The 27758-nt window shown below is 31.0% G+C and overlaps 2 protein-coding genes and 2 long non-coding RNA genes across 5 annotated transcripts; 1 reads left to right on the top strand and 3 right to left on the bottom strand.

Moving 5' to 3' along the window:
- Positions 1–3978: 3978 nt before the first annotated feature.
- Positions 3979–8550, bottom strand: LOC107935144 (uncharacterized). Its single transcript, XR_001694148.2, has 4 exons — positions 8176–8550; positions 7671–7754; positions 5309–5360; positions 3979–4396 (listed from the first exon to the last, which is right to left on the bottom strand). It is a non-coding gene; the product is annotated as an uncharacterized lncRNA (long non-coding RNA).
- A 3628-nt stretch (positions 8551–12178) lies between these two features.
- Positions 12179–18539, top strand: LOC107935146 (ISWI chromatin-remodeling complex ATPase CHR11). Of its 2 annotated transcripts, none has more exons than XM_041077349.1 (24): positions 12179–12521; positions 12904–13035; positions 13117–13223; positions 13373–13479; positions 13577–13674; positions 13774–13953; positions 14032–14253; positions 14516–14650; positions 14732–15014; positions 15087–15160; positions 15365–15585; positions 15666–15753; positions 15836–15929; positions 16024–16212; positions 16300–16331; positions 16447–16523; positions 16616–16705; positions 16789–16858; positions 16963–17017; positions 17104–17159; positions 17229–17394; positions 17562–17740; positions 17836–18051; positions 18129–18539. In XM_041077349.1, the coding sequence occupies exons 1-24, from the start codon at positions 12315–12317 to the stop codon at positions 18204–18206; spliced, it is 3156 nt and encodes a 1051-aa protein (XP_040933283.1). In that variant the 5' UTR covers positions 12179–12314; the 3' UTR covers positions 18207–18539. The 2 variants fall into 2 exon arrangements, with proteins under 2 accessions (XP_040933283.1, XP_016723192.2); XM_016867703.2 differs by having other exon boundaries at positions 17101–17159.
- A 535-nt stretch (positions 18540–19074) lies between these two features.
- Positions 19075–22435, bottom strand: LOC107935147 (serine/threonine-protein kinase PBL27). The gene is made up of 5 exons (XM_016867704.2): positions 21872–22435; positions 21315–21517; positions 21043–21232; positions 20161–20552; positions 19075–20065 (listed from the first exon to the last, which is right to left on the bottom strand). The coding sequence occupies exons 1-5, from the start codon at positions 22014–22016 to the stop codon at positions 19490–19492; spliced, it is 1506 nt and encodes a 501-aa protein (XP_016723193.2). The 5' UTR covers positions 22017–22435; the 3' UTR covers positions 19075–19489.
- Positions 22436–26237: 3802 nt separating this feature from the next.
- Positions 26238–27427, bottom strand: LOC107935102 (uncharacterized). Its single transcript, XR_001694140.2, has 2 exons — positions 26828–27427; positions 26238–26512 (listed from the first exon to the last, which is right to left on the bottom strand). It is a non-coding gene; the product is annotated as an uncharacterized lncRNA (long non-coding RNA).
- Positions 27428–27758: the final 331 nt, after the last annotated feature.

The following is a 27758-nucleotide window of genomic DNA, read 5'->3' as shown; positions in this document are numbered from 1 at the left end:
CGTCTAAGCCAAACCCTTGGTACAATTATACAAACTTACAAGTTCTAAACCATGTTTACAAACATCATTCCTAATTACATAAATAAATGTAGTTTAAGAGTTATTTATTTGCTTTTGGGGTTTCAGACAATAAACTATTGTTAAGGTGGCGGATGATGGTTGGATGTATTTTGGGGTGTTCGCTTCCACTAATTGACAAACTTGTTTTCGTTCTCTGCAATCATTATTGGATAGGTGATGAATAAAAATAGAAAGAAAAAGAAAACCATAAACAAGTAAAAAACATAAAAAAGCATGTGCAATGTGGGTTGTTTTTTCGTCACCTTTTTATATTCGCCTTTATTATATATATAATGTCTTCTGCATTTTCTTCAAATGGAACCCAAATTCTCTGATCCCAACCATTTTTCCTATTTGGAAACTAACTAATCCTATCCTTCTTTAACAACAATGATTCTATTAATTGTTCGAATATATTAAAAGACGTATAAGTTTCATTATAAATATATATATGATTTTTTTTATATATATACAAGGGTAATATAATTTTTAGCCTTAACTAGATTTATTTTAGTATTTATATATATATTTGTTTTTGTTTTAGTATTTGAATTTGGTAACTAAAATCTATTTTAGTCTATGAACTTGAATTCTGTCAAAATTAAATAATACTATCAATGTTCTTAGAATATAATTGTATTGATCGATCAAATCGATTAAATCTAGAATCGATTGATATACTAATTCAAACAAAAAGATTGAACCAATTGAATCAAAAATTGCTCGAAACAGGTAAAAAAAAGAAGATAAAAACCAATAGTTGAAAATGATAGAACCAATTGAATCCAATACCAATGGTCTAACTGGTTCAATCGTGAATCCATTTATTGTAACACTATATGTGACAATATAATATTATACCATGTCATAACCTAAAAATTTATATATTTTTTAAAATTTTCAAGTAATGATGGGACATAATCTCAAAATGCCACATCATCAAACTTTTATAATTCTAGAACTAAAATGAATCTAATTACTAAGTTCAAGTATCAAAATGGAAAAAAAATACAAGCACCAAAGTGGATCTAGTTATTAATTTTAGGGACAAAAATTATATCATCCTATATATAAGGCTTTATTCACTATTTGACCCCTAACTATACCCATTTTCTTATATTAGTACCTAAACTTTTTTTGATCCAATTTAATACCTAAATTGTGATTCCGTTACACTTTTTGGCCCTTACCGTTAACGGTGTTAAAAAATTTAATAACCAATTAAAACACACCATGTGTCCCTGTTGACCATTGATGTAGCTAATGATGTAGTTGCTGATTGAGTGTCGACCAAATTGACTGGACATTGACCGAGTCGAAACAATTAAAAATTGTAAAAAAATAAAATAAAATTCGTAAAAAATCGTTTCAAAGTCATCTCCCGCTGTTGCTCCATTGATTGGTTATAGTCCAATGAAACGAACACCTTCTCTCCCCTCACCTTCGGGTTGAACAGCTTGCTTTGCTTCATCAACCCAAACAACTAATCTCGTTCCTCCACATTGTGGCCATCTATCAGCTTCCTCATTTCCCTAATGTCGAATTCATAGTTCTCGAAAAGTTCAAGCGATGAGTAGCTTAAACAAGGGTTCGAAGATAAAGGGTTGGGGATAGCAATGGTGGGCAAGATAAGAGATAATGGGTGAGAATTTGGGTTCTTTGGAAAGCTCGTTCCATTGTGAAAACAGGGTTTTTTCTTCTCCTTGTATTCTTTTAGAATTTGCAAAGAAAATTGAAGAAGAATTATCTGATTTGTTAATTTTTTTACAATTTTTATAATTTTTAATAACTTTTTTTACAATTTTAAAATATTTTTAAAATATTTGATAATTATTTACAAATTTTAATTTTTTTACTATTTTTACAATTTTTTTATAATTTTCAGCTTTTTTATAATTTTTAATAATTTTTTTACAACCTTTCTTTATTTTTTTTGTTTGGTCAACGTCCAATTAACGTGGTCAACACCCAACCAATGGAAACAAATGATATATCCTAATTGGCTGGTGATTTTTTTTAACACCGTTGATGACGAGGACCAAAAAGTATAACAAAGCCATAGCATAAGTACTAAATTAAAAAAAATAAATATCAATATAAAAAATAATATAATTCAAAGACGAAATATTCAAAAAAAAAAAACCTTTATATAAATAAATCTTTGTGTTGTATGTCACTCTTTTGTCATTTATTGGCTCTCTAATCCCCATTACTAAATTTCCAGCTGGGAAAAGATGTGTATTTTACCAAACTAGCCCCGATCACAAAAGTTCAACAAGATGTCAAAGCCATATATAATTACTATAGATGATGGCATAAGAAAATGGCCCACCTATAACCGAATCGCATAAAAATATTTCAAAAGTCTAATTATAATCTTAATTCCTTGAAATTCAAATTTTTAATTTCTCCATTTTGACATAATTAGTTATTTGTTTTTACAATATTATTATTAAATTTAAATTGGTAACAACTATTAATTATTATCGTGAAACTAATAATGTAAAATTCAATTAACATATACATCAATAGAATATTTTAAAGCATATTTCTTTAAAAAAAACTTACATCATTATTTTACCAACAATTAAAAACATTATCAATTTCCTACCAATAAAATAGAAATCAAATTTTAAGATAATGATGTATTGTTAATGAAAAGAAAAATTCATTTTATCAACAACAATTAAAAATATTATCAAATTTCTTACTAATTAAAATTTTAATGGTGAAATATTGATTGAGTCTTATCTAGATTGTTATGAATATTATTGTTAATGTAGAATGACGTGAATTTAAGTGTGCTAAAACATATTATCCTCCTATTTATGAATTTAAGGGAGCTATAAATAATTTTAAATATTATATAAAAAATATGATTAAAATCTATAATAAAATTATTAAAAAAACTTTGAATGATTGATTTGATTTATTGTTAATGAAAAGCAAAACCCATTTTATCAGTAAAGAAATCACAGCCAGCAAACAGAGAGGGTTACCTGACCTCGGGATAAAAAAAAAAAACAAGATGGTCCAAATTCTAATATAATCATGAACCTAATCCTAATTCTCACCAAAATATCATTTTAGCATGTGTATGCTAATGAATTCTAGGGACGCTAGTTCGAGGAAATATTAATATAAAGTTTATAAAATATTAAAACACTAGTTGGACATTATGATGTGCCAGAGCGATTGCCTCCCTTATGCGAGACATAATAAAACGATAATCAAAAAAGGAAAAGAAAGCATTAAACGGCACCAGAAAAAAAAAATTGACAGTCTTTCTATTAAACTAAATTATTAATAAGTTTATATTTTGACCACATATTTTTATAAAATTATAAAATTATCATTAAATTATTCAAAAAATTTTATATAAGTCACTAAATTATTCAAAAGTTTTATCTAAGTCATTAAAATGTTGAGTTTTTTAATCAACTAGTGAACTTTATGCAACCATTCAATGATCAATACAGTAGAAATCAATGCCCATCAACAAATAAAAAGAACATATTAGATTCAAATAAATCTAACAATCAATGTTGAGACCAAATATGAAAGTTGTTTGAAATTTAATTCGGAAATTCATGATATTTAAAGTTGTTTTATGAAAAAATTTAAATTATAAAAGAGAAAAAGAATAAGAGCTTTTAATTGGTAAAAGCAATGCAAACAGAAAATGTCATATAGTGACAATTTCGATAGCTCAATGAATTAAATGAAAAAATTTGAATAATTCAATAACAATTTTATAACTTTTTAAAGTTGAGTGATCAAAATATAAACTTACTAATAATTTAGTACCATTGGGTATAATTTACCTATTACAATAATTAATTTGATTTTGTATTTAGTTGAAATAAGTTCACGTCATTGCCATTGCAACAAAATGAACATTATTCAAACGCCCTTAAACATTTTTTTCCTTTAATTTAAAGATTTGAAGGATTATAGATAAAAGTAAATATTATGTGAATAAAATCAATTGGTAAGTAGTTGTGAAATGCATAATTGATCTGGTTAACTTAACTTCTAATTTAATTTTTTTATATTTATAAAATATGATAAAAGTTAATCAAACCCAAACCAACCTCCTATGCTTGTTTTATTTCTCATGCTAGGAAGGAAGCAAAAGAAAAAAAAAATTCTGTTTAATTAACTGAATCCACTAATGTTAAGTCAATTAATCGATTAAAGTATGAAATTAATTGCTTAGTGGATTTTTCAATCTTTTAACCTAACCAACCCGCCCTACTAATTTAAACTTTAAAGAAGAGAATTTGGAAAAAAACCTGCTAAAGGGCGTAGGAAAGAATACCAGTTGAAGTCTAACCTGCATAGGAAACGATTTTAGCTCATCAAATCTAATAAATAATACTTCATTACTGCATCAATAAATTCAGAACCAGATTCTGAAATTTCACATGAACCACGGTTCAAACCAAAATCAGTTTATCTCATGGCAGAACATTAATAAAAAAATTAAAAAAAAAAGGTCAATTGACTTAAATTATCTAGCAAAAGTCAACTCAAGAAAGGAAAGAAGAGTAAAAATAGCCCCATACAAAGTATATAACTCCAACAATAATGTTGTTTCAGAAAAAACTCCAATAATAATGGAACGAAAACGGCAGTTCCTGTACAATGTGCTTTATAGGTAAAATTTTGCTGGCAAGATGACATTGTAGCAATAAATGATTTCATTAGGATAAATATCAAAATTAAATATAAATTTTAATTTAATGTGTATTGTTATACATGATATTTAATTTTTTATAATTATATATATAATTTAAATTTAATTCAATTTTCACAAATCACTAACAATATTATCAAACTAACACTATTTTACATTGATATATTACATATATAGACAATTATATTAATCTAATATGAAAATAAATATATATTCATTTATTTAAATATGTAAAATTGAATTAAAATCAAAATTTTATGTATAAATATGAACCACGACACTTTATATATAAAATTAATATACATGAACGGCACGTTGAACCAAAATTAATATATAAATTCAATGTTTATCCGATAATATTATCCATCTTGAAATTATGCAAATTATGGGTAATTTTTGTTTCTTCTGTAAACTATATTCCTTTGGTTATGTGTAAAAAGTCAACGCAAATGATTTAAATAAATGTCAAATATATTTGAGAAAATGAAAAATTCGAATAACATAAATCAGAGAAAGTTGTTGTCTAAGATTCAGCACCACAGTACGTACATGATTTTGAGTTAACCAAGTCTGAAATGACTGTTTCTGCTGCCTAATTTCTCTACACATAGCATTATACATTGAGATGATTAGCTACAACAGTTTTACCATGTTATCAGAGATAATGTATAAGAATATTCTCACAAAAAAAAAAAGATGAATAAGAACATGGTCTAAACATTTCAGTCTGAACAAGAAGAGCTGAATTTCTCTTGCTTGATGAGTAATCAATACTTTAGCACAAAGAATCTTATTGATAGAAAGCAAAAATTCAATGATTATGTCACAATCTCTCATTGATAACTCAAAATATTCTTTTTATCATCCTAAACATTGCTTTAAAGTAACTATGATTAAAACATACAAACAAAATTGTTTAACTATTTAACAAGTTAAATCATTGTGGATTACATCGAATCTCCGCTCTTTATGTACAGCCAGGACCTAAAAGTGGGTATTAATCATGCTCTTGTTCATAAACAAACAAAAGTTTTGTGGATTGCACCAAACCATTTACATTAATCCAGCTAATTCTTCCTCCTTTACCATAGATCACTAGGGAAAAAAATCTCCTTCTTGGCATTCTTTAAGTTAAGTACTAATCAATTTACTGTCACACTTTGTTTTATTGACCTATTAATGATTTATCTGTCAATTAGACCCCAACTTGTCCCCTCTGTGAAACCACTTCAAAAAAAAAGAGCCTATAAGATTGAATTTGGCGTCACCATCCCTTCTCAAACTTCCTAAATATCTCCTCAAAAGAGCCTTACATTCCTCATTCACTGTCCCTTTTTATCATAGCTATCATATAACTATTTAATTTACTTCAAGGATAAAAACAGTTGATAACATAAAAACAAATGTTGTTTATGCTTGTGATTGTGCATTCTAGGAGTCATCATAATGTTGTCTAGTGTTTCACCCCCACCACAATCATACCTAACTCATGAGTCACGTTTTCTTTTGGTTCCATTATGTTAGAAATTCAGATTAATGTTGTTAGTGCTACCTTGACTTGTTTTACCTATGTTAAACGCAAAGATATGAAACGCCAAAGGATTTGAAAGTGTGACCTAATAGTTTATGCTTAATGCATGCCACAGCCACACACAAGTTTCTTCAAGCCGTCAGTAAAATTATGATGGAGGTCCTTTTAGTAAGAATTAGATTGCATTTTATTTCTCTTACTTAAAAAATAGATAAATTGATCCCTGTACGTTACATCAAGAAACAAACTAATCCTTCTCTTAAAAATTTCATTCATTTTTATAGTTAAAAATAGGTAAACTAGTTCCTATACTTCAACATAAGGTATACTGATACGCCACGTGTAACTATTTGACTATTCTATTAGCTACATTAGTCTTCAATAGTAGAAATGGATGATATTTTTAACAGGAATAATAATTTTGCTCTTTGATCTTACATATAATGATCAATTTGCCTACTTTTTACGTAAACGAAATTAAATACAATCCAACTCCTAGTACAAGAGCTTCTATAATACTTTTACCTAAGCGGTGAAATAACTACAATATGTAACCTGACCGTGAATGTGCAATGAGACAAGCATTTGAAAATGGTCTGCACTACGGCATAAACCAAATGTATGGCTTTCAATGCAATTAGTATTTTATGTATAAACTTTATCGTTTACTAATTCTTCGAAGGCAGATTCCACATGGTTTAGTTGTTTAGACATTCAATTATTGACCAGAAGAGTGTCATCAAATTATCAGTTAAGGACAAATAAAGGTGGGTAGACATGCATGTCCCTGCAACCAAGCCAACTCTGAATACCGGTAAACTTGAATAAAAATTTGGAGCTCAAGTACAATCAAACATCTATTTTTGAGTTTGAATTTAGCTCAGCTCGAGATATAATTGAGCTCGTGCTCGATTAAACTCGTTTAGTACTTTTCGCATTAATGCTCAATTAAGCTCATACCTATTCAAGCTCAAACTCGGCTTGATAATTAAGTTTAAGATTAATAATATATACTAAGAGTAATAACATAATTTAATAATATAAAAATATTTAAAATATATATTAAAAATGAAAAAGTTTGATAAGGCTCATGAACTGTTTAAGCCAATTATTATTAAGCTTGAATTTGGTTCGATCGATGACTCAAGCGGTTCAAGCTTGAGCTCGACTCAATAAATATCTAATCAAGTTTGAATTTTTTTGAGTTGAATTCTAATAGCATGCATTTTCACCTCTAGGATAGTGCAATAAAGTGACAATTTGATGTTAGCACAATCCCAATACACAAATCATATGATCGAAAACTTGAATATGCATCACAAAGAGGATCCAAAATAACTAAATAAATCCCGCTGACATTCAAAAAAGCAAAAGTGGTACCTTCAAGTTGGCGGGAGTCCAGTGAAAAAGCAAGTGACTCTTGAATATATATCACCAAATACAAGGAAAACAGCAAGCCTGCTACTGCCCAAAGCAAGAAGCAGAGAAATAAGCATTTCCACAAACGAGTTGAGGTCGTTTTTCTTTATCTCATCAGGCAGAGTGTAATTAAACATCGTTAAATATGAAAGTGATCAATGCATCTTAGAACTTTCTTGGGTTTGTTGATCGAACTTGTGTTTGAAGTTTTATCTATCAACAGTTTTAGGATTTTGTCATTTTTTTCATCAGATTTTTGCTGGAAACCTGGAAATTTTTGTTGATTCATTCGTGAGCTACATTTTTCACGGAGAATAAACATCATAAAACATGATTCGAACTGAAATGACGGATATTAATCTAACTCAAATTTCAGAATAATAATTAATTGAAAACTTAACAGTTAATCAACCTCCAGCAATCCATTCCCGTTCAAAACCACGTATTCTTTTTTCAAAAAGAATACCTGAATTACTCATATCTGTGAGGTTTCACCGTTTAAATTGGCATCTGAAATGGCAGAAATCGAAGAGAAATCCATGAAATTTTAGGCGAAACATCTCCAGTCAGTGAAACGAACGATTTGGTTAAACCTTTTTATGATTAATCTGCGATGACAACAAAAACGAAAACAGGGGGGGGGGGTTGAGCTCGCAATCCAGAGGAAACAATGGGGATACGAATAATAAATTACTGGTTATTAGAGCCACTTGCCTTCTTTGAGGTTTTCTTCGCCGGAGAATCCTTTGATCGGCTATTGTCAATATCTGAACTTCGAGGGAGTTATTTTTTTTCGCGTTGTTTCGTTTTCATTCTCTTTCATTATTCAAATTTCGCTCTCTATTTTGTTACTGCTTTTTTGGCGGTGGAAATTTCGATTTCTATAAATATAACCTTCGGGTGAGTTTGGATGGGCGGTGCGTTTACCTGCGGTTAGTGTAAATACAGCGGTGGCGGTGAGATTAAATACTGTAGAGATACTGTAGCGTGAGACAAAAAGTAAGCTAAACGCACCGCACCGCACCCAATCGCCCATCCAAACCCACCCTTCATTTCCTTTAAATTTATCACTTTTTTTTAATAATTAATTTATCACATTTTTAATTGTTTTTAAGTTATCTCTTCATGGGTTTGACTATTCATCCACCTTAATTTAAGAGAAATTAGATGAAAATATTAAATTTGAAAAGTAAACTTAAAAAAAATAAAATTTTTTAAAATATGAGTTAAACGTTGAGTTTGACTTATTTTTTATATGCATAATATATTATGTTATTTCTATATATTATATAATTTTTAATAATATTTAATATTATAATGTAAATATTAAAAACGTTAAAATAATTACGTATAAAATATTAATAAATGCAAATATATAAAATTATTTAAAATAATAAAAGTGTTTTTTAATTCAAAATATATAGGTGAGTTTAAAATGAGTTTAGGTTAATTATTTATAAATATAGGTGGACTGGAGTAAAATTTTAGACTCATACTTTGGTCAAGTCAAGTTTGAGCAAGTATAAAATATGTTGCTATCATGCTTAAGTTCAACTCAGCTCATGAACACCTCTAATGTGAATTCGAGTATTATAATATTCGATTGTGATATGTGGATTTTAGTCTAATTTACTGACTTTAGTTTATATTGTACCAACTTTTAATATGTTTGTGTTGTAATAATTTAGTACTTGTAATTAATTAGATAACATATGTATTATACTTTGATTGTATTGTATTTGTAACACTTAAATTTTTTAACTAAACTATTTAAAAGTTAAAGATATTAAAATCTAAAACATTTAACTTGTTTCGAAAAATTAACTAGAATATTTAAAATAGAATTCAAAAAATTGACTTCAAAAATATGTGTGATAGGTTTATCGGTGTATAGCATGACCCCGAAGGCCCTCCCGAAATGTGGGAGGGTTTGGGCACAAAATAGGCCTGAAAAATGGGCTTGGACAAAAAAATAAGGCCCGTTTAAAAAACGGGTCGAGCCTTAAGTAAGACATTTTTTGCTCAAGCTTGGCCCGAATTCACTAAATGATAAAAAAAATCTATTTTTTATTTTTTGATATTATTTTATTATTGTTTTATCTTATTTTGCTATCATTTTACTATTATGTTGATACTATTTTGTTTATTATTTAAATATTGTATAAAACTTATTTTATTGTTAATTTTTTTATTATTTTAAAGAGTTATTATTTTAGAGACATTTGCTTGTTAAGTTGCATATATTTTAATGTTATTTAAGTATACATATTTTTTAAAATTATATAAAAATTAATATGGGCGAGCAAGGTTAGGCTTTGGCAAAATTTTAGGTCAATTTTTTGGGCCGGGATCGGGCCTAATAAATAAGCCTAAATTTGTAGTTGAGCCCTACCTGACCCATGCACACCTCTACCGGTATATAAAGAGTAGATTTTTTATAATCTTATATAAGAAGTATTTTATCCAATAAGGTATAAGTATGATTAATAAAGGTGAATGTTTTGAGTCTTAAGCATCCAAATTTGAGATTTACTTTGCACAATTATATGCACGGGTCTCTGAGTCCATTATGTGTCGTTGTCATGCATGGGTTTTAGTTTAGTTTATTGGCTTTCTTATGGATTGTACTAGTTATTAGTTTAACTGTTTTGTAATAGTTTGATTCTATTTATCATTACTCAAATGGTTTATATTGTAATAATTTAATACTTGTGGTTACTCAAACATTTATTTGTATTGTACCTAAAACACTTAAAAATATACTTATTAAACCCTCATATAAGAAAACTTAAATAACTCGAGAGCATTAGAAAATATAAAGTGTTTGACCTTGAAAATTTAAATTAATTAAAATTACAAGTAACTCAAATTCAAAATAATTAAAATCTAAAATAATTGAACTTACAATAACTTGAGTTTAAAAAGCTCAAGTCTTAAACTTATATAGCCAAACCTAAATTGACTATATCTTAAAATAAATTAAACTCAAAATAATCCAACATTCAAATTATATAAACTGGAAACCAGCAACATACGAAGCGATTGAACTCCAATCTAAATGAGTTGGACTAGATTGTCCAGGCTGAATTTACAGGTTAAATAAATAAAAATAACCGCTTTTACCACTTGAGGACCGCATAGCGCGGTGGATTAGCGCGTTTGACTTCGTATGAAAAGGTTTTGCATTCGTCCCCAACTGTGGTCGATGGTTCTGTGTTAAGAATTAATTTTCTTTTGGCAACTGGAAATGTAAACTTGAGACAATATGATTTTATTTTTCTTGTCATTGTAATTTAGTATATTTTTGCATGTTTAAATATCTATTCTCGTCATAACATTTTTTATAATTAGTATAACATTATTGTTGAAATTTATATTTTTAAAGCATACAAAAATAATAATATTATAACAAAATTAAAACACGATTTTAATGTGCGGATCAATTTGAAATTTATATTTTTAAAGCATACAAAAACAATAATATTATAACAAAATTAAAGCATGATTTTAATGTGTGGATGAATCCTTTTGAAAAATATAAATTTAAAATAAAAATAAACAATATTAAATTATTCAACTTAATTAATAATTTTAAAACTTATATTTAGGTATAAATATATTTTCAAAGATATAATAAAGATATATTTGGATGTATATATAACATATAATTTATTTTTTATCAAAATAACATATAATTACGAAAGAAATTAAAAAGCAGACTATATATTAAAAACATTTAAATATATATAATTTATTAAGAAATTTAAAAATTAGATTATAAATATATATATTTGAAAAAATATTTAAAACTATTGATAAACTCAAAACATCACATAACAATACCAAAATAAAAAAAGGTACATAACAATACCAAAATAAAAAGGGTACGTTGATTTCTACAATACTAACTATTTTGGGATGGATAAAACATTGGATTACTATAATATTTCCTGTGGATTCAGGAACCAAAATCAAAACTAAATTGTGGAACAATAATCATACCCACCATCTTAATGATTATCTATTTTCTTTCATCACCTTAACTAATCGTCAAGATGTGTGCGGAGTTACCAAGATGTGTGCGCATGACATGCTAGAAAAGGTATATGATTCTCGCATCTTATCGCCAAATTATGCTTGATTGCCTTCGCGCAGATGTCCAAGATGAACAAAATGTAAACTAATAACCAATAAAAAAAATTCTAAAATAAAAATCTGTATGATTGAAAAATTTGCTATGAACGAAATATCATCCGCAGTGCATCCAATCCAAGTCACTAACTGTCACGGCACGACCCAAATTTCATGTTTCTCCCATTGAGTCGATTGGCTCACGCCCCGAGCCTCGAGTCAGCGGGTTAACTAGGCGGGAAATTCTTATTTCCTTATACTTGGCGGGAAATTCCTCATTTGACACTCGATCCACTTCAAAACATTAAGATCTCCACTTTACTCAAATCTAACGGCTACGATTTCACCAAACATCGTCTCTCTCCCATTTATTTTGGAGCGCCTCGTTTCTATGTACGAAAAAGTGGATCTCTGCCAAAACAAAAGGGAAAACACACAAAGGAAAAAAAAAATCTCTTCGTTTGAGAGAAATAGATGGCGAAGTTATCGAAACCGACGTCGTCCGATGAAGCATTATCCGATGGTTCCAGTTCATCGGAAGAAGAGAGGATTGACGATCAGATCAACGGCGATGAAGACGATGAAGAAGAGCTCGAAGCCGTCGCTCGTTCCGCCGGTGCTTCCGATGAAGACGAAGATGATGACGCTGCACCTGATGCAAACGCGGATGATGCTTACGAGGTAGTTTTACTATTTCCCCCCTTATCTCGTGTTCGATTTTTTTTAATGATTTTTAGTTGTTCGATCTAGCTTTCTGCCAAGAATTGAAAATATGCTCTTTAAGTTTTTAGTGTTTGCACTTCATTTTGATTATTTGTAGGCAATTTTATGGATTTCCCCTTATGTTGCTTTCGAATTTTTATTAATTTTAATTGTTTGATCTAGCTTTATTTTTTTGGTTATTTGTAGTTAAGGTCTGCTGATAACTGAATATTTTTTAAGATTTTAGTATTTACACTTTAATATGATTTTTGCTTCTAGGATTTTTAGTAAGCTGCTGAGAACATCTTCATTGTTTATATTTTATATTTTATGAGTTTTGAGAGTATTTTTTCCTTTGTAGTATGAGTCTAACGGGGCTGAACCAGATATTAGTAAGCGAGAAAAGGAGAGGTTAAAAGAAATGGAGAAACTAAAGAAGCAGAAGATTCAGGAAATATTGGATGCTCAAAATGCCGCCATTGATGCTGATATGGTGCATATTATAGGGAAAAAGTTTCATTTCTATTAATTTGATGTGTAATTCATGGGCTGATGATGTTTGGTTTAATTGTAGAATAACAAGGGGAAGGGGCGTTTGAAGTATCTTTTGCAGCAGACGGAGTTGTTTGCTCATTTTTCTAAAGGTGAACAATCATCATCGCAAAAGAAGGTGAAAGGAAGGTATGCATGTTCTTCTTTTTGTTAAGGGTGTTGAAATGGTGATTTCTCGTGATTGTGGTGCTTTTATGATATTACTGATTGTAACTTGGAAGTGATGGGTGTTGTTTTCTATTTGGTTTTTAATGGTTTCTTTCACTTGTTAAATTTAGGGGACGTCATTCATCAAAAGTAACCGAGGAGGAAGAAGATGAAGAGTACCTCAAGGAGGAAGAAGATGGTTTGTCTGGAAACACGCGATTGGTCACTCAACCTACTTGTAAATTCTCTGTGAAACCCTCAGTTGGAAAACTCAGTTCAACTGGTTTCTTAACTCTTTTTTATGTTCTTTGCTTTTTTCTTTCCTCACTTGTCAGGTATTCAAGGAAAAATGAGGGACTACCAACTTGCTGGTTTAAATTGGCTTATACGACTGTATGAGAATGGTATAAATGGAATTCTTGCTGATGAAATGGTATGTGTCATAGCCATGGATTTTAATAGTTTGCATATCGCAATAATCTTGTCATATGTTATTAGCTGATGTTTGTTTACTAATATTTTTTAACAAAAGGGTCTTGGGAAAACTTTGCAAACTATTTCTTTATTGGGCTATCTGCATGAGTACCGGGGAATTACTGGCCCTCACATGGTTGTTGCTCCAAAATCAACTCTCGGTAACTGGGTGAATGAAATTCGTCGATTCTGCCCAGTCCTGCGAACTGTAAAATTTCTTGGGAATCCTGAAGAAAGAGTAAGTTGCTTTGTGCATGCTTCATTGATGACTATTTTTGCTCTTCATTATGATTCTTATGTCTTTTAATTTTTACAGAGATACATTCGTGAGGAGCTACTTGTTGCTGGGAAGTTTGATGTCTGTGTCACAAGTTTTGAGATGGCCATTAAGGAGAAGTCTGCCTTGCGCCGTTTTAGTTGGCGCTATATAGTTATTGATGAAGCCCATCGGATCAAGAATGAGAATTCACTTCTTTCAAAAACAATGAGGCTCTACAACACTAATTACCGTCTTCTTATTACTGGTACTCCACTTCAGGTATGAGTTCAATGTTATTTGCTATGGAAGTGCTTACTGAGTCTTTTAGTCTCATTCCATTCATGACATCTGCTTTGCTCAGTTGCCCTCTAAATACCTATGCCATTTTCTGGTACCGAACTTGTTTAAGTTTAATATTTGGTTGATCATGTATCATGCCTCCTTGTTTGGATAAGTTTTTGTTGCCAACTGAAAAGATTTTGATAATTCTTTGTATTGTTGATTACTTGCACACGTAATAATCTTGGTATTTTTTGTGCAGAATAATCTCCATGAGCTCTGGGCTCTTCTTAACTTTCTACTGCCAGAGATTTTTAGTTCGGCTGAAACTTTTGATGAGTGGTTTCAGATTTCTGGTGAAAATGAAGCGCAGGAAGTTGTTCAACAACTTCACAAGGCAAGTTAAAAATCTTATATCTACTCATGGCTGGCCTATGTTTTTGTACAAATAACTAAGATTCTTGTCCTGAATCTTTAGGTTCTTCGGCCATTTCTCCTTCGAAGATTGAAATCAGATGTTGAAAAAGGTTTGCCTCCCAAAAAGGAAACTATCCTGAAAGTAGGAATGTCCCAGATGCAGAAACATTACTACAGGGCTTTGCTGCAAAAAGATCTTGAAGTTGTTAATGCTGGTGGAGAGCGTAAGCGTCTTCTGAACATTGCAATGCAGCTGCGTAAATGCTGTAATCACCCATATCTTTTTCAAGGTGCTGAACCTGGACCTCCATATACTACAGGGGACCATCTTATAACCAATGCTGGTAAATTTACTTCCCGGAACATATTGAATCAAATTTTGATAAATGAAAGATGATCTTACTATTTATTTCCAGGCAAAATGGTTCTCTTGGACAAGCTACTGCCAAAGCTAAAGGAGCGTGATTCTAGAGTTCTGATATTTTCTCAGGTAATTTTGAGGGTTGCCTAAAATTCTCCATTTGCATATAATAGATACCTCTGCAGTGTATATGAAGGTGCCAGTTATTGCTCTACCTTTCCTTGTGATTTTCTTCTAATTTATTTTATTTACATAATTTTCATTGTTTGATGCTTCCCTTTATTTTCCAAGTTCTGTATTTGTGATTTTTCCGTGGGAATTTATTGTATTCAGATGACAAGGTTGCTGGATATTCTTGAAGATTATTTGATGTTCCGTGGGTACCTGTATTGTCGGATTGATGGTAATACGGGTGGAGAAGACCGTGATGCTTCTATTGAAGCCTTTAATAAGCCAGGAAGTGAGAAATTTGTTTTCTTGTTATCAACTAGAGCTGGAGGTCTTGGTATTAATCTTGCTACAGCAGATGTTGTCATCCTTTATGATAGTGACTGGTAAGCATCTTCCATCATTTATTATATATATATATTTTCTTATACCTTGTTGGATTGGTGATACAAGGGGAACCTTGCAGGAATCCACAAGTTGATCTGCAAGCACAGGATCGTGCTCATAGAATTGGTCAAAAGAAGGAAGTTCAAGTGTTTCGCTTTTGCACGGAGGTCTGAAAATTCTCATTGTAGGCCAGTTGAGAAGTTACTGTATGCTAAAGTAGACTTATTTTTTTTGTTTATTATGGAACAGTACACTATTGAGGAAAAGGTGATAGAGAGGGCCTACAAAAAGCTTGCCCTAGATGCTCTGGTTATTCAACAAGGACGATTAGCAGAGCAGAAGAGTAAGAAGTTCCTTTGCATTGCAATTATTTTTCTTGATGCAATAATTCTCTGCGAGCATATATCTGTATCGTTTCAACATCTTGTTTTATGCAGCTGTTAACAAAGATGAGTTGCTTCAAATGGTGAGATTTGGTGCTGAAATGGTCTTTAGTTCCAAGGATAGCACAATTACAGATGAAGACATTGATAGAATCATTGCCAAAGGAGAAGCAGCAACAGCTGAACTTGATGCCAAGATGAAGAAATTTACAGAGGATGCTATTAAATTTAAGATGGATGATAGTATGCCTCTCTTGCTTTCTGTGTTTTATTTTATTTAATGTTCTTATAAACAATCATTTGGTTTCTGACATTCTTCTGTCTCTGTAGCTGCTGAATTGTATGATTTTGATGATGAAAAGGTAAAAGCATCCTTCTCGCATCTTATCCGTAATCTTTCTGTTTGATTTCTTCTAAGTCTAGTGATTTACATTGCCCTTTATTGATGCCTGGTGCTTTTGCTTCTTCTGGATAAAGGATGAAAACAAGTTTGACTTCAAGAAAATTGCAACTGAAAATTGGATTGAGCCTCCAAAAAGAGAGCGAAAGCGGAAGTAAGTCTCCTTTTTCAGCATTTCTACTTAAAGTTTTGCATTGCTCATCTTTTATCCGTATTTGACTTGTATTTCTCATTTCCTTTAATCAGTTACTCAGAATCTGAGTACTTTAAACAAACCCTGCGCCAAGGTGGTCCAGCAAAACCAAAGGAACCTCGAATTCCTCGCATGCCTCAACTGTAAGCCCTTTCTGAAACTTATATTTTGTTAATTACGTTGCTTTGTTAGATATTGTAGCTAATAAAATATTTCAATTTCTCAGGCATGATTTCCAGTTTTTTAACACTCAGAGGCTAAGTGACTTGTATGAGAAAGAAGTGCGCTATCTTATGGTATGGATACATAGAGCAAATACAAATTTCCATATACTGCATCCATCAATTCCTTCTTTGTTGTGATTCATTTTCTGATTTAATTTTTTACACATTAAAATCAGCAAACCCATCAGAAGAATCAGATAAAGGATTCAATTGATGAGGCTGAACCTGAAGGTATTGTACTTTTCCCATATAAGCCGTTGCTTTATGTTACGCGATCTTCTTTGTGCCTATTTGACCAAGGCTCTTTTATCTAGAAGGTGGAGATCCACTAACTGCTGAAGAATTGGAAGAAAAGGAACAACTATTAGAAGAGGTGAGTAGAATGCAGTGTTTGCTATGTTCATATTATAGATTACTTGAACTTAATTTTTGAGTGCATCAGGGGTTTTCTTCATGGAGCAGAAGAGATTTCAATACTTTCATAAGAGCTTGTGAGAAGTATGGACGAAATGATATAAAAAGTATTGCTTCAGAAATGGAAGGCAAAACTGAGGAGGAAGTTCAACGATATGCTAAAGTTTTTAAAGAACGATACAAGGAGTTAAATGGCAAGTGATACTGATACCATGCTATTTTTTACCTTGTTTGGGTTGGTTTCATGTGCCTGTAATTGTTTCCCTAGCTTTCTTTAAAATGATTTGAAGTAAACATACGAATGTGAATAATGCACAAGATTTAAATGCTATATTAATTAGTGAGTTTTATTATACAACAGATTATGATAGGATAATAAAGAACATTGAAAGAGGGGAAGCCAGAATCTCTAGAAAAGATGAGATCAAGAAAGCAATTGGCAAGAAATTGGATCGCTACAAGAATCCATGGCTGGAAATGAAGATCCAGTATGGTCAAAACAAAGGGAAGCTGTACAATGAAGAATGTGATCGGTTCATGGTGTGTCTTTTAATCTTTTCCGTCACATGATTTATTTTTGGGTTCACCTTAGTTTTATTTGTGTTATTTATGCCTGTGCATCATATGTAAAACAGATATGTATGGTTCACAAGCTTGGATATGGGAATTGGGAGGAATTGAAGGCAGCATTCAGAATGTCTCCTTTGTTTCGATTTGATTGGTTCGTTAAGTCACGGACAACTCAAGAGCTGGCAAGGAGATGCGATACCCTCATCCGGTTGGTTGAGAAGGAAAATCAAGAATATGACGAGAGGGAGCGACAAGCCCGCAAGGAGAAGAAACTTGCCAAGGTTCAATATATCTTGCTTTTGTCTTTAAAGAGATATTTCATGGGTTACTATGTTTATTCTAGTTGTTTTTTTTTCAGAACATGACACCATCTAAGCGAGGTGGGAGGCAGCCGATTGAGAGTCCTGCTCAACCGAAGAAACCAAAACATTTTTAGAATTTGGTGATGAACTTTGTTTCTTTATATCCTTTAATATTAAAGTGGTATTCATCTCAATTTGCAGGGAAAAAAGAGGAAATGAAAAGCCTCAGATTGTTTCGGACTAGGGTATAATTCTCGACTTTTTGTATGGACTTGACTTTAGAATTATTCAACAAAACTTATTATCCCGCACTCCTTGAAAGGTCTAATTAATATCTTTGATTATTAGGTTATGGAAGTTGTATAAATGAGAGTATACTACTAAGGTCATTTTTTTAAGAACAGTAACCATGTCCCTCTTCTATGATAATAAATACTAGAAGAGGAAGAAGTATGGATTTTGCCCAATTGTGAACTCGTTAATTTTCATCTTATTTCTAATTTTATTTAACTTGATTTTATCATAAAACTTCAACTCATAAAACTTCAACTCAATTTGTTTTGAAAATTTTAATTGTTTAACATTGATTAGGGGTAATGTTGGTTTGATCTGGTTTTTTGAATTTTTTGAACTGTTTATAATTTGGTTTATTTTATTAAAATAAAGTTTATTTTATAACTTTTGAATATTATTTCATTTTCATATGTATTTTTAAAAACAATAAAATTTCAAGAATTTTTAAATTATTTTTATTATTTTAAATATGAAGTATTTATTTTTACATTATAAAAATATAAAATTTGGATGTTATAAATTGTCCGGTTTGAGTTGGGTTTTAAGTTTTTCTTGCTATCGTTTATAGTCAACGACAGCGATCCAACTAGTTCGCCATTGATAACCATGATAATCAGAAAACGACAGTTTACGGTACAAAGGATGATTATGAATTTATGATGATCAACTTGTTTGCCGCTGTTAACATAATGATGAAAACTCTTTGTATAAGCTGAAAACAGAGCTCACACATCCATACATAAGAAAGAACTGTACCATTACAAAAGATGCAAACGCCAATTGAGAGACATCCCATACAAAACCCACATGAATCTCAATATCTCCTGCAACATGAATCTAAAACATAAAAAGGCCCTAGAAACATAGATTAACATGTTGCATACAAGTACCAACATTACCTGTTAATCCCCGAAACTGATCAACCGCTCTTGGTCCTGTCTTTGTGGTGTTTCTTCCCTTAACTACAAGAATGATTATAGGACAAAAGCAAACAACAGTTGAAGTTTGGATGACAGGTAGAAATGGAGACTTGAAGTAAGGATTCCACGTTTGACGATCCTTGAAATGATGCAATATGTAGTTTTTTCATCGAAAGAGCAAAATGGAAAGGATTTCAGCAACACTAGTCGTTTGTACCATCAAAGCTTCCCATTGCGTTTGCTCGTTTTTTCTCCCTCAAATTCTCACCCCATACTTTAGCCTCTGCAACGGCGCGTTCCCTGTCAAGGTCACGATTATGTTCCCTTGGTCTTGAAGTATTCAGAGGGTTGTCTCTGTGAGACTCGTGCCGTTCTGAATCATCTAAACCCCATTTCCTTCCTGATCCACCACTGGTTTCGTTCCTACCTAACTCTTCTCCAGTGCTTGATTCCCTAGCGTGATTCCTCTTCCTGTAATCAGGTGAGTTTCTATGGCTGTGCTCTTTCGGGCTGTCCAATCCATCTTCCTTGGGTCTTGGAATCGATGGACCAACTCTGTTACTTTGATTGCCAGGAGCATTTGGGTCGTAGGTTTGTGATGCCAAGTATGTAAGGGCTGTCACAACATCGCCTATTAGAGGTCTTGTAGCAGCTTGTTCTTGTAAACACATTGCAGCAACTGCAAGAGCTTGGTACAAGCCTCGCATTGGATAATGACCTTGGAGTAACGGGTCAGCCATTTTTGGGAACTTCCTACGGTCTTTGAAAAGTGGCCGTGCCTACAAATGAAATAAAATACGACACTCATTCTGCATAAATAAGCATAAGATGTTGGAATTTGGAATCATGGCAGGTAGAAGAGAAAGATACTTACCCATGCAACGAGATTATGCTCTCCATGAGCACGTGTATTATCAATGGCCTTGCGCCCCGTGATAAGCTCAAGAAAGACCACACCGAAACTATACACATCAGACTTTAGGGTAAGTTGGCCGGTCATCGCGTATTCCGGCGCACAATAACCATAAGTACCCATCACTCGTGTAGACACATGGGTTTTGTCACCGACGGGTCCCAGTTTTGCAAGCCCGAAATCCGATAATTTAGGGTGAAATCCTTCATGAAGAAGGATGTTGGATGATTTCAAGTCCCTATATATAACAGGAGGATTAGCTTTATCGTGCAAGTATTCCAATCCCTTGGCTGCACCGGCTGCAATCTTCATTCTTGTATTCCAGTCCAAAGGTTCCTTGTCCGGTGGAAGATCTGAAACAAAATTGAAACACAGTAACCATCGAGGTATACCAAAAACAAGATTTTCTAATACAAACCTTATATCACATTAATGAAATGAGTGTAAAATGCCACTGAAGACGAAACAACATATCTTGAGTGCGCAACCTTAAATACAATAGAATATCAGGAACACAATTTAAAAGTTTTTCTCATGTGGGATGTAAAAGAAAACAGACATAAAAGCTTGGAGGAAGAAAATGAGCACCAAAGCAACGGAATTTCTGGTTACATATTTGTCTAGCAGCATAAATGAAGCCAAGGTCAATCAGCAATAGGTCAGTTTTGCATTGAAACAAAAACCATTCTTGCTACGATTACAAGTCTATAAGGAAAATATGGTTCAACCAAAGTCAATATGAAGCTTCATCAATAAATCCTAGTGTCTTTCAGTTTCCAAATTGACAGTGCAATAAAAAACCAAAAGCTAGAGGACTGCAAGTATTATGAATACCACCATTACCGTGTAAGTGATCCTCCAATGAACCCAAAGGCATAAACTCGTAAACAAGGAGGCGTTGGTCTCCGTCAGCACAATAACCAATCAAGTTGACGAGGTTTGGGTGGTGCAAGAGGCTAAGCATAAGAACTTCGACTAGAAATTCTCTATTTCCCTGTAGGCCGTTTCTATCGAGCTGTTTGACAGCAACAACCTGTCAAACCCGTAATTAAAAATAAGTATTACAAATCTTATGTTATGGTCATTAACATCTATTTAAAGCAACCATTACGAACCTGTCCTGTACTCTCCAACCGGCCTTTATAAACACGTCCAAAACCACCTTCTCCTAATAGACATTCCGGTCTAAAGTTCTTTGTAGCGGCGGCAAGCTCTCGGAAAGTGAATGTTTGTGCTGCAATATTCGCCATTGGTCCATCTTTAGGCACTACAGGTAGCTCCCTCTTAGAATCAGAACCATTTCGAGATTTCGATTTATCTGTTCAACCACAATAATAAAAGTCTCAAAATGCTTGTCTATAATCCTAAAATTTATTACTTTTCGACATCAAAAAAATTGCAAAATCACAAGCAATTCTTTTAACCGTTATTTTTTTTACTGTATTCAATTGAATATTCTAAATTCTCACTCAAAATGCATTTACTAGCATTTAATCTAAACAATTACGGGTCTAAAATACTAAAATTCAAACTAACGAATTCATCAAAGAACCCTAAAGAAACCCTAAAACAAACATAATGTTATCAGATCAAACTAGCAATTTAATCACCAAAAAAAAAATTAAAAGCATCAGTTTAGCTAAGAAAATGAAGGAAAAAAACATTTTTTTACCTCTATTAACATGTTGAGACTGTGGAACTGAGCTATCTTTAGTTGAATCCTTCTTGCTCAGTTCTTTAACTGTGGTTCCACCATTATTGTTATTGTTATTAGCTTCCTTGTTAGATGATCCAAAACAAGGAAAACACCCACCCATAATCCAAAAAAAAGAAAAGAAAAAGAAATACCCAAGAAAATTCAAATAAAACCCAGAATTAAAAACCCAAAATTAAAGATAATTGTTCAAGAATTACTTCCCAAAACAGAAGGAAAAAAAAACCATCCTTTTTGTGTATTTTCTCGGTTAAAAACCAATCTTTACCAACTCCTTTCTTCTTCCCCACTTCAAATCCTTTTGCTTTAGCTTCTCTCTCTATATATGATTTCAAATGACCATTAAAGACAAAAATCGAAACCAAAGTGGTGGATCAACAAATCGAAGAAAAAAAAAACTTAATTTGTGTAAGAAGGTAAAGACTTAAGAGAAGGAGAAAAAAAAAAGGTTTAATTTGATGGAAATTAAAGAAAAAAAAAGAAAAAAAGCGGTGGCTTACGTAGAGTGATAGGTAAAAATTAATTTCCCAAATGGTTATCTTTTTTTAAAAACTCATTTTACCATAATTATTTAGATTTATAATTTTTTTAAAAGGTATATAAAAAATAAATCATAAATATATCTAGACCCACGGCAAGATTTAATCGCAGAATAATTTGAGACAAAATTTAGAAATTTTATTTAAGAGATGGAAATAAAATTATAAAATTTTAAAGAGGTGACGATTAAAAAATATGTTAAAATTTCAAATAATGTTATTAGTTTTTTTGGAGGAACTAGTATTACAAAATTTTTGTTTATTAAAAAATTTTAAAAAAATAATTTTAATGATTTATATTATGAGAGGAATTAAATGAAATTTTTTCCCATCCGATTGTCACCTTATTAACACCTGAATTACAATTGATATTGTAAACAAAAGTAATGTGAAAATTTTGATATTTTGTAGCTACAAAAGTAATTATGAAATTAATTAACCAATTAATAATTATCATGGTCGGAAGGGGAAAAAAAAGTGTGGGTCCCACTTTAGGAGATGTGCTTTCCACACTTGTGATGGAAATTCTCAACACATGTTTTAAATTTTTTTAAATATATATATAAATAACATTTAAAAAAAGAAAAGTAGATAAAAAAATAAAGGGGACTTCGATTGGATGTGGTTGATATCCGTGTTTTCCTTTTTGCGTGTTTTGAAGTTTGAGCCGTTGGATATAGATGTGTGATGGAAAAAAAAAAAGGGTAGTGATGTCATGATGGTCGATCCAACTACGGTATTATTTAATGTTTTTTAATTACTTTTTTAAAAATATCCTTTTTTGAATTTTAAATATTAGAATAGAATGTCAGTTTCTGACAAAAAAGTTCTCTATTTTTGTACGACTTCAAATTTTTAAAAAAAAAAATCATAAATCCAATATCTATTATTTTATATATACTAAACTTCCAAAACATTATTTTAAATATATTATTTATGTAAAAAGTATTTAACTTTTCCAAATCTATTTGCTTTTCTGAACCATTTTTCAATTAGCCATATTCATTGATAATAATTAATTAATTATAATTTTACTATTTCAAATATCTTTATTTTTGTTTAAATTAACACCATTTATGTAAAAATATTAACTTCCCAAATGTATATAATAAGATATTTTACTGTAAGATTTATATATATAATATAATAATAAATTTAGTTACTCATATTTATATTATTTTTTTGTCAATTTCACTCTTATTCTTTTAACTAAATTGGATTATTAATTTTTTTAAAAATCAAATCATTATTATTTAATAGAAACATTTTACTAAAATATTAATTTTTTTTCATTATGTTAGCGTGACAATTTGAGTGATAGTGATGTATATTTCATGTTGACATAACATTATTTATCTTATATGACACGGTAACAAATAATTAAAAATAATAAACATATTCAAACAAATAAAAAATATTAGCATGAAGTGTACGTAAATTACCATGTTTAAAATTTTAATTTTTCAATCGATATTTATGTCAAAAAGCAACAATTTAAATTTTTTTAAAATGTTAATGGTTAAATTCAAAATTTTGTGGATGAATATAAAATAAAATTTAATACACATATTTTGAATTATATTAAACTTAAATAATTATATATATAGTGTTAATATTATACACAAGTCTGATCCATTCATAAACATAAGATAAAAATATAAAATTTATAAAAAAAAACCAATAATTTTATTAATTTACGAAAAAACTTGAGAAAACCATAGCATATCGAGGAAGTAGCTTTGATGCCAAGTTATCCATACATAAGTATGTCAGTACATTTTTTTTATTTTTTACTTTTTTTAAAAAAAATCACTATGAGACCTTTTTTTTTACTGTTTTGACCTTTTGGGACCATTTTATTTATTTATTTGTTTTTGCCTGCACCAACTTCGATCAAATGATCATCATATGAATTGAGCACCAATGCACTAATTATTCTCTCTTTTTCTTTTCAAATTAAAAATAAATTTTTGAAAATAGATCCCTCAAGAGTTGAGTTATGCATCCGGTTTGATAAATCCGGATTAGGGTTGGGTTTGGATTTTTTTTAATTTATCTTTTGATGTAATATTTGATAATATCAAAAATAATTTTATTTAAATTTAATTATATTAATATATTATATTTTAAACGGTAAACCAGTTATTTTGATAAATCGAGTCGAAAAAACCAAACCCTAAAAACTTTTAAAACAGGAAAAAAAAGGTAGGTATCTTTTTCTATTTTAAGATAAAATGGAATAAATTCCATCACTCTTTAGACAAGATGAATATTTTGCCAGTACTTTTTACTGCACCATGGATGAACACAAGCATGCCTCACCATTAGATCTGCCCAACAGTCGGGTTCACCTGGACTTGAATAAGGATTTTCGTATCTTAAGCGGCTTTGGCTAAAATTCAATTTAAATAATTAAAATATATTTTTAATAGTAAAATGAGTTTTGAAAATTTTTTAAAACTGCACTTTGGCATAATTAATGCATGAATACTTTTACTCACCATGCCCATTTAAAGAAATAAGCCAAATGAATAATGTTTTTATTTTATATTTTTCAAGGAGGTTGTAGTTTGAGGATAAGAATTTGTTGATGCTGAAATTTTGTAATTCGAATATAATTTGAAATTATCTCCTTTAAGTATTCACGGGTTCCTTTAAAAGTGTTAAAATAGTATATAATTTCAATTTGTGACATAAATTCAAGAGGTTAGGATGAGAATTTCTGTTGAGGGTCGACTTGTATAAATAACAAATAAGAAAATAGAGAAAATTGAATACACAAATATTTACGTGAAACACCCTAAATTAAGAAAATAAAAAACTATGGACAAAAGAAACTTCACTATGAGAAAGTAGTCTGAAAAGTATAAGATGGAGATAATAAAAAACAAATCTTGAACCCCAAATATAAAACCCTTTGACTACAATACAAAATTCTCTTAAAGCTCTGTTAAAATTATTTTTTAATTGTATGTTGTATTTTTCATTCACTATTCTAGAGTTACTAAAGACCTTTTTATAAGCCAAATTCAGGGGTCAGATATGATTAAAATATCCCAAATTAATTAGAGTTTGATTGGGCAGAGTTTAACTAAAGAAGAAATTAGGTTTATGTGAGAATATGTCACCATGTCGTGACATCATATGTTGCGTTATCGGAACGTCAACGACTTTTTTTTGTCCAATAATACAAGACACATTCTATAATTTCAAAATTTAATCAAATTGCAAATATATATAATGTATAGATCTATTCAAGAGTAAGATTAACCATCAAAGCACTTGAATATCTATTTGAAAATTGAGAATATTTAGAAATAAATATGATTTCCAAAATATGCACTAGAAAAAAAAACTAATTTAAAAAATTAGTGTGCTTTAAACAAAAAGTTTGAAACCCATGACCCACTCAGCTTAGTAATTAAGCTTTAAACTCAAATATCAACCTCTAATATCTAATTGTTTTGTTCTATAAATAATAATATTTTTATTATAAAAATATTTAAATCCAAAATATCGTTTTATTTTTCGATACAAAATTGATGAACCCTATTCAACAAGGATCCCAGCGAGTAAAGTTGGAAAAATATATCACATAAATTATATTTTTTAAAAATGAAAATTATATGTTGGTGGGCTGGGCCAAGCCCAATATTTTTTCTAATTTGATCAAGGTTGGTTCAAAATTAAGCCCGTATTTTAGGTCTGTAAGCAAGCTAATTTGCCCGGCCCATGCAAACACAAAATAAACTAAAAAATAAACCAAAAAAACCATAAACATAAAATAAATAAAATTATAACAGTCCATTAAATGTTTAAAGTCCAATTACATAGCCCAAACCCAATTACATAACCTAGACCTATTTTTAAAACCCAGGACCCAAATACAGGCCCAATAGGCCCAATGTCTAAAACAAGAGCCAAGGCAGAAACCCTAGCAGCGTTGGCTTGCACCGCAACAACCCCAGCAGCCTCCAGGCGCCGTGCAACGTTCGTGCCTCCACGTCAACAGCCCTCGTACGCCAGCACAGTCTCCGTACGATGCCAACGCACCCTGTACCTGCAAGAAGGACGAACACAACGGCAAATACAAACAAAAATGGCAGAACAGCAAATAGAAGGGAACGAAAATTGTATTTGGAATTTATTTTCCTTTTTCTTTTTTCTTTTCGGCTATAAAGCCATAGTTCTTAATATCTGTAAGGGTTACAAAAAAAAACGGATAGGAGAAAGAGAATACAAAAACAATACAAAACAAAGAAGGTGATTTTTGAATCTTCTTCGTCTTCAATATTTTTATTCTTTTCTTTTTCGCGTATATCTTGCCTTCTTTAGAACTTTTAAAAAAGGGAAGAAAGAGAAGCGAGAAACTTACCTTCGCGGATGCATTAATGAATTCTTCGTCTTCTCCGTCGAAGTCGGGGTTAGAGATGCGAAGGGAAAGGGTTTTTAAGCGTCGATTCTGATGGAAACAAAGAGGCTTCTGCGTCACTCACCAATTTTGATGGTGAACTGACGATTGAATAGCCCTGGGTAATGAAGGTTGCTGCGCCGAAACCCTAACAATTGGGTATTCGGTTTGCAGCTTGGAGAAATGGCAAAATGCCATTCATTTGCTTGAGGTTTTAAGCATGCAGCGAAACAGCGCCGTTCCAAAGGGAAAGGGTCCACGCGTCAACCCACTCCAGGACTCGGACCCGTGCCTTCTCGCTGCAAATAGGTTATTTGCAGGGTTGGTCCTCCTCTTTCACATGCGCATTCAATCGCGCCCTATCTGTTCCGCTTCGTTTCTTTTAAATTGGCCCATTAATTTGCGCGTTTTTACATTTTAGTCCGCGCTGGTGTGCTGCATTTTGGGAGCCTAGAATATTTCCAGTTTGAGCCCCTGCGCAATTGCTCACTTTACCTTTTGACCCTTTTATCATTAATGATTTATTTTCAAGTCACCCTTTTGTGTTTTAGTTTAATTTTAATTAAGTCCCTTTTATTTTATTTTTTTATTATTTTTCACTTTATAATTCATTTTTGTTTTAGGCACATTATTAACCTTATGTCATTTTATACACATAATTTCTCTTAAATTTATTCTTGTATTTTTTTATATATATATAATCCTATATAATATCTTTTAAGCTATTATCCTTATATGTATATGTATTTGTCGATACCATATTTAATCTATACATTACCAAACCCATATATTTTACGTATATAGTTTTCTTCATGCATATGTAAGCATATTCTTCAATCCATTATAATTTATAACAAAGTTAATTTAGCCCTGTGTACATTATCATTTTATATAA

This window comes from Gossypium hirsutum, chromosome A09 (genome assembly GCF_007990345.1).
Source record: "Gossypium hirsutum isolate 1008001.06 chromosome A09, Gossypium_hirsutum_v2.1, whole genome shotgun sequence".
NCBI lineage: Eukaryota > Viridiplantae > Streptophyta > Magnoliopsida > Malvales > Malvaceae > Gossypium > Gossypium hirsutum.
This window is presented reverse-complemented; position numbering and strand designations above follow the sequence as displayed.

Excerpts from the sequence above, each read along its gene's own strand:
- LOC107935146 (XM_016867703.2), top strand. The coding sequence starts at position 12,315 with ATGGCGAAGTTATCGAAACCGACGTCGTCCGATGAAGCATTATCCGAT. Across the intron at positions 17,395-17,561 it reads ACGATACAAGGAGTTAAATG|ATTATGATAGGATAATAAAG; the intron begins GCAAGTGATACT and ends ATTATACAACAG. Across the intron at positions 18,052-18,128 it reads AGGAGAAGAAACTTGCCAAG|AACATGACACCATCTAAGCG; the intron begins GTTCAATATATC and ends TTTTTTTTTCAG.
- LOC107935147 (XM_016867704.2), bottom strand. The coding sequence starts at position 22,016 with ATGGGTGGGTGTTTTCCTTGTTTTGGATCATCTAACAAGGAAGCTAAT. Across the intron at positions 21,518-21,871 it reads GTCTCAACATGTTAATAGAG|ATAAATCGAAATCTCGAAAT; the intron begins GTAAAAAAATGT and ends GTGGTTGAACAG. Across the intron at positions 20,553-21,042 it reads ATTGGAGGATCACTTACACG|ATCTTCCACCGGACAAGGAA; the intron begins GTAATGGTGGTA and ends ATTTTGTTTCAG.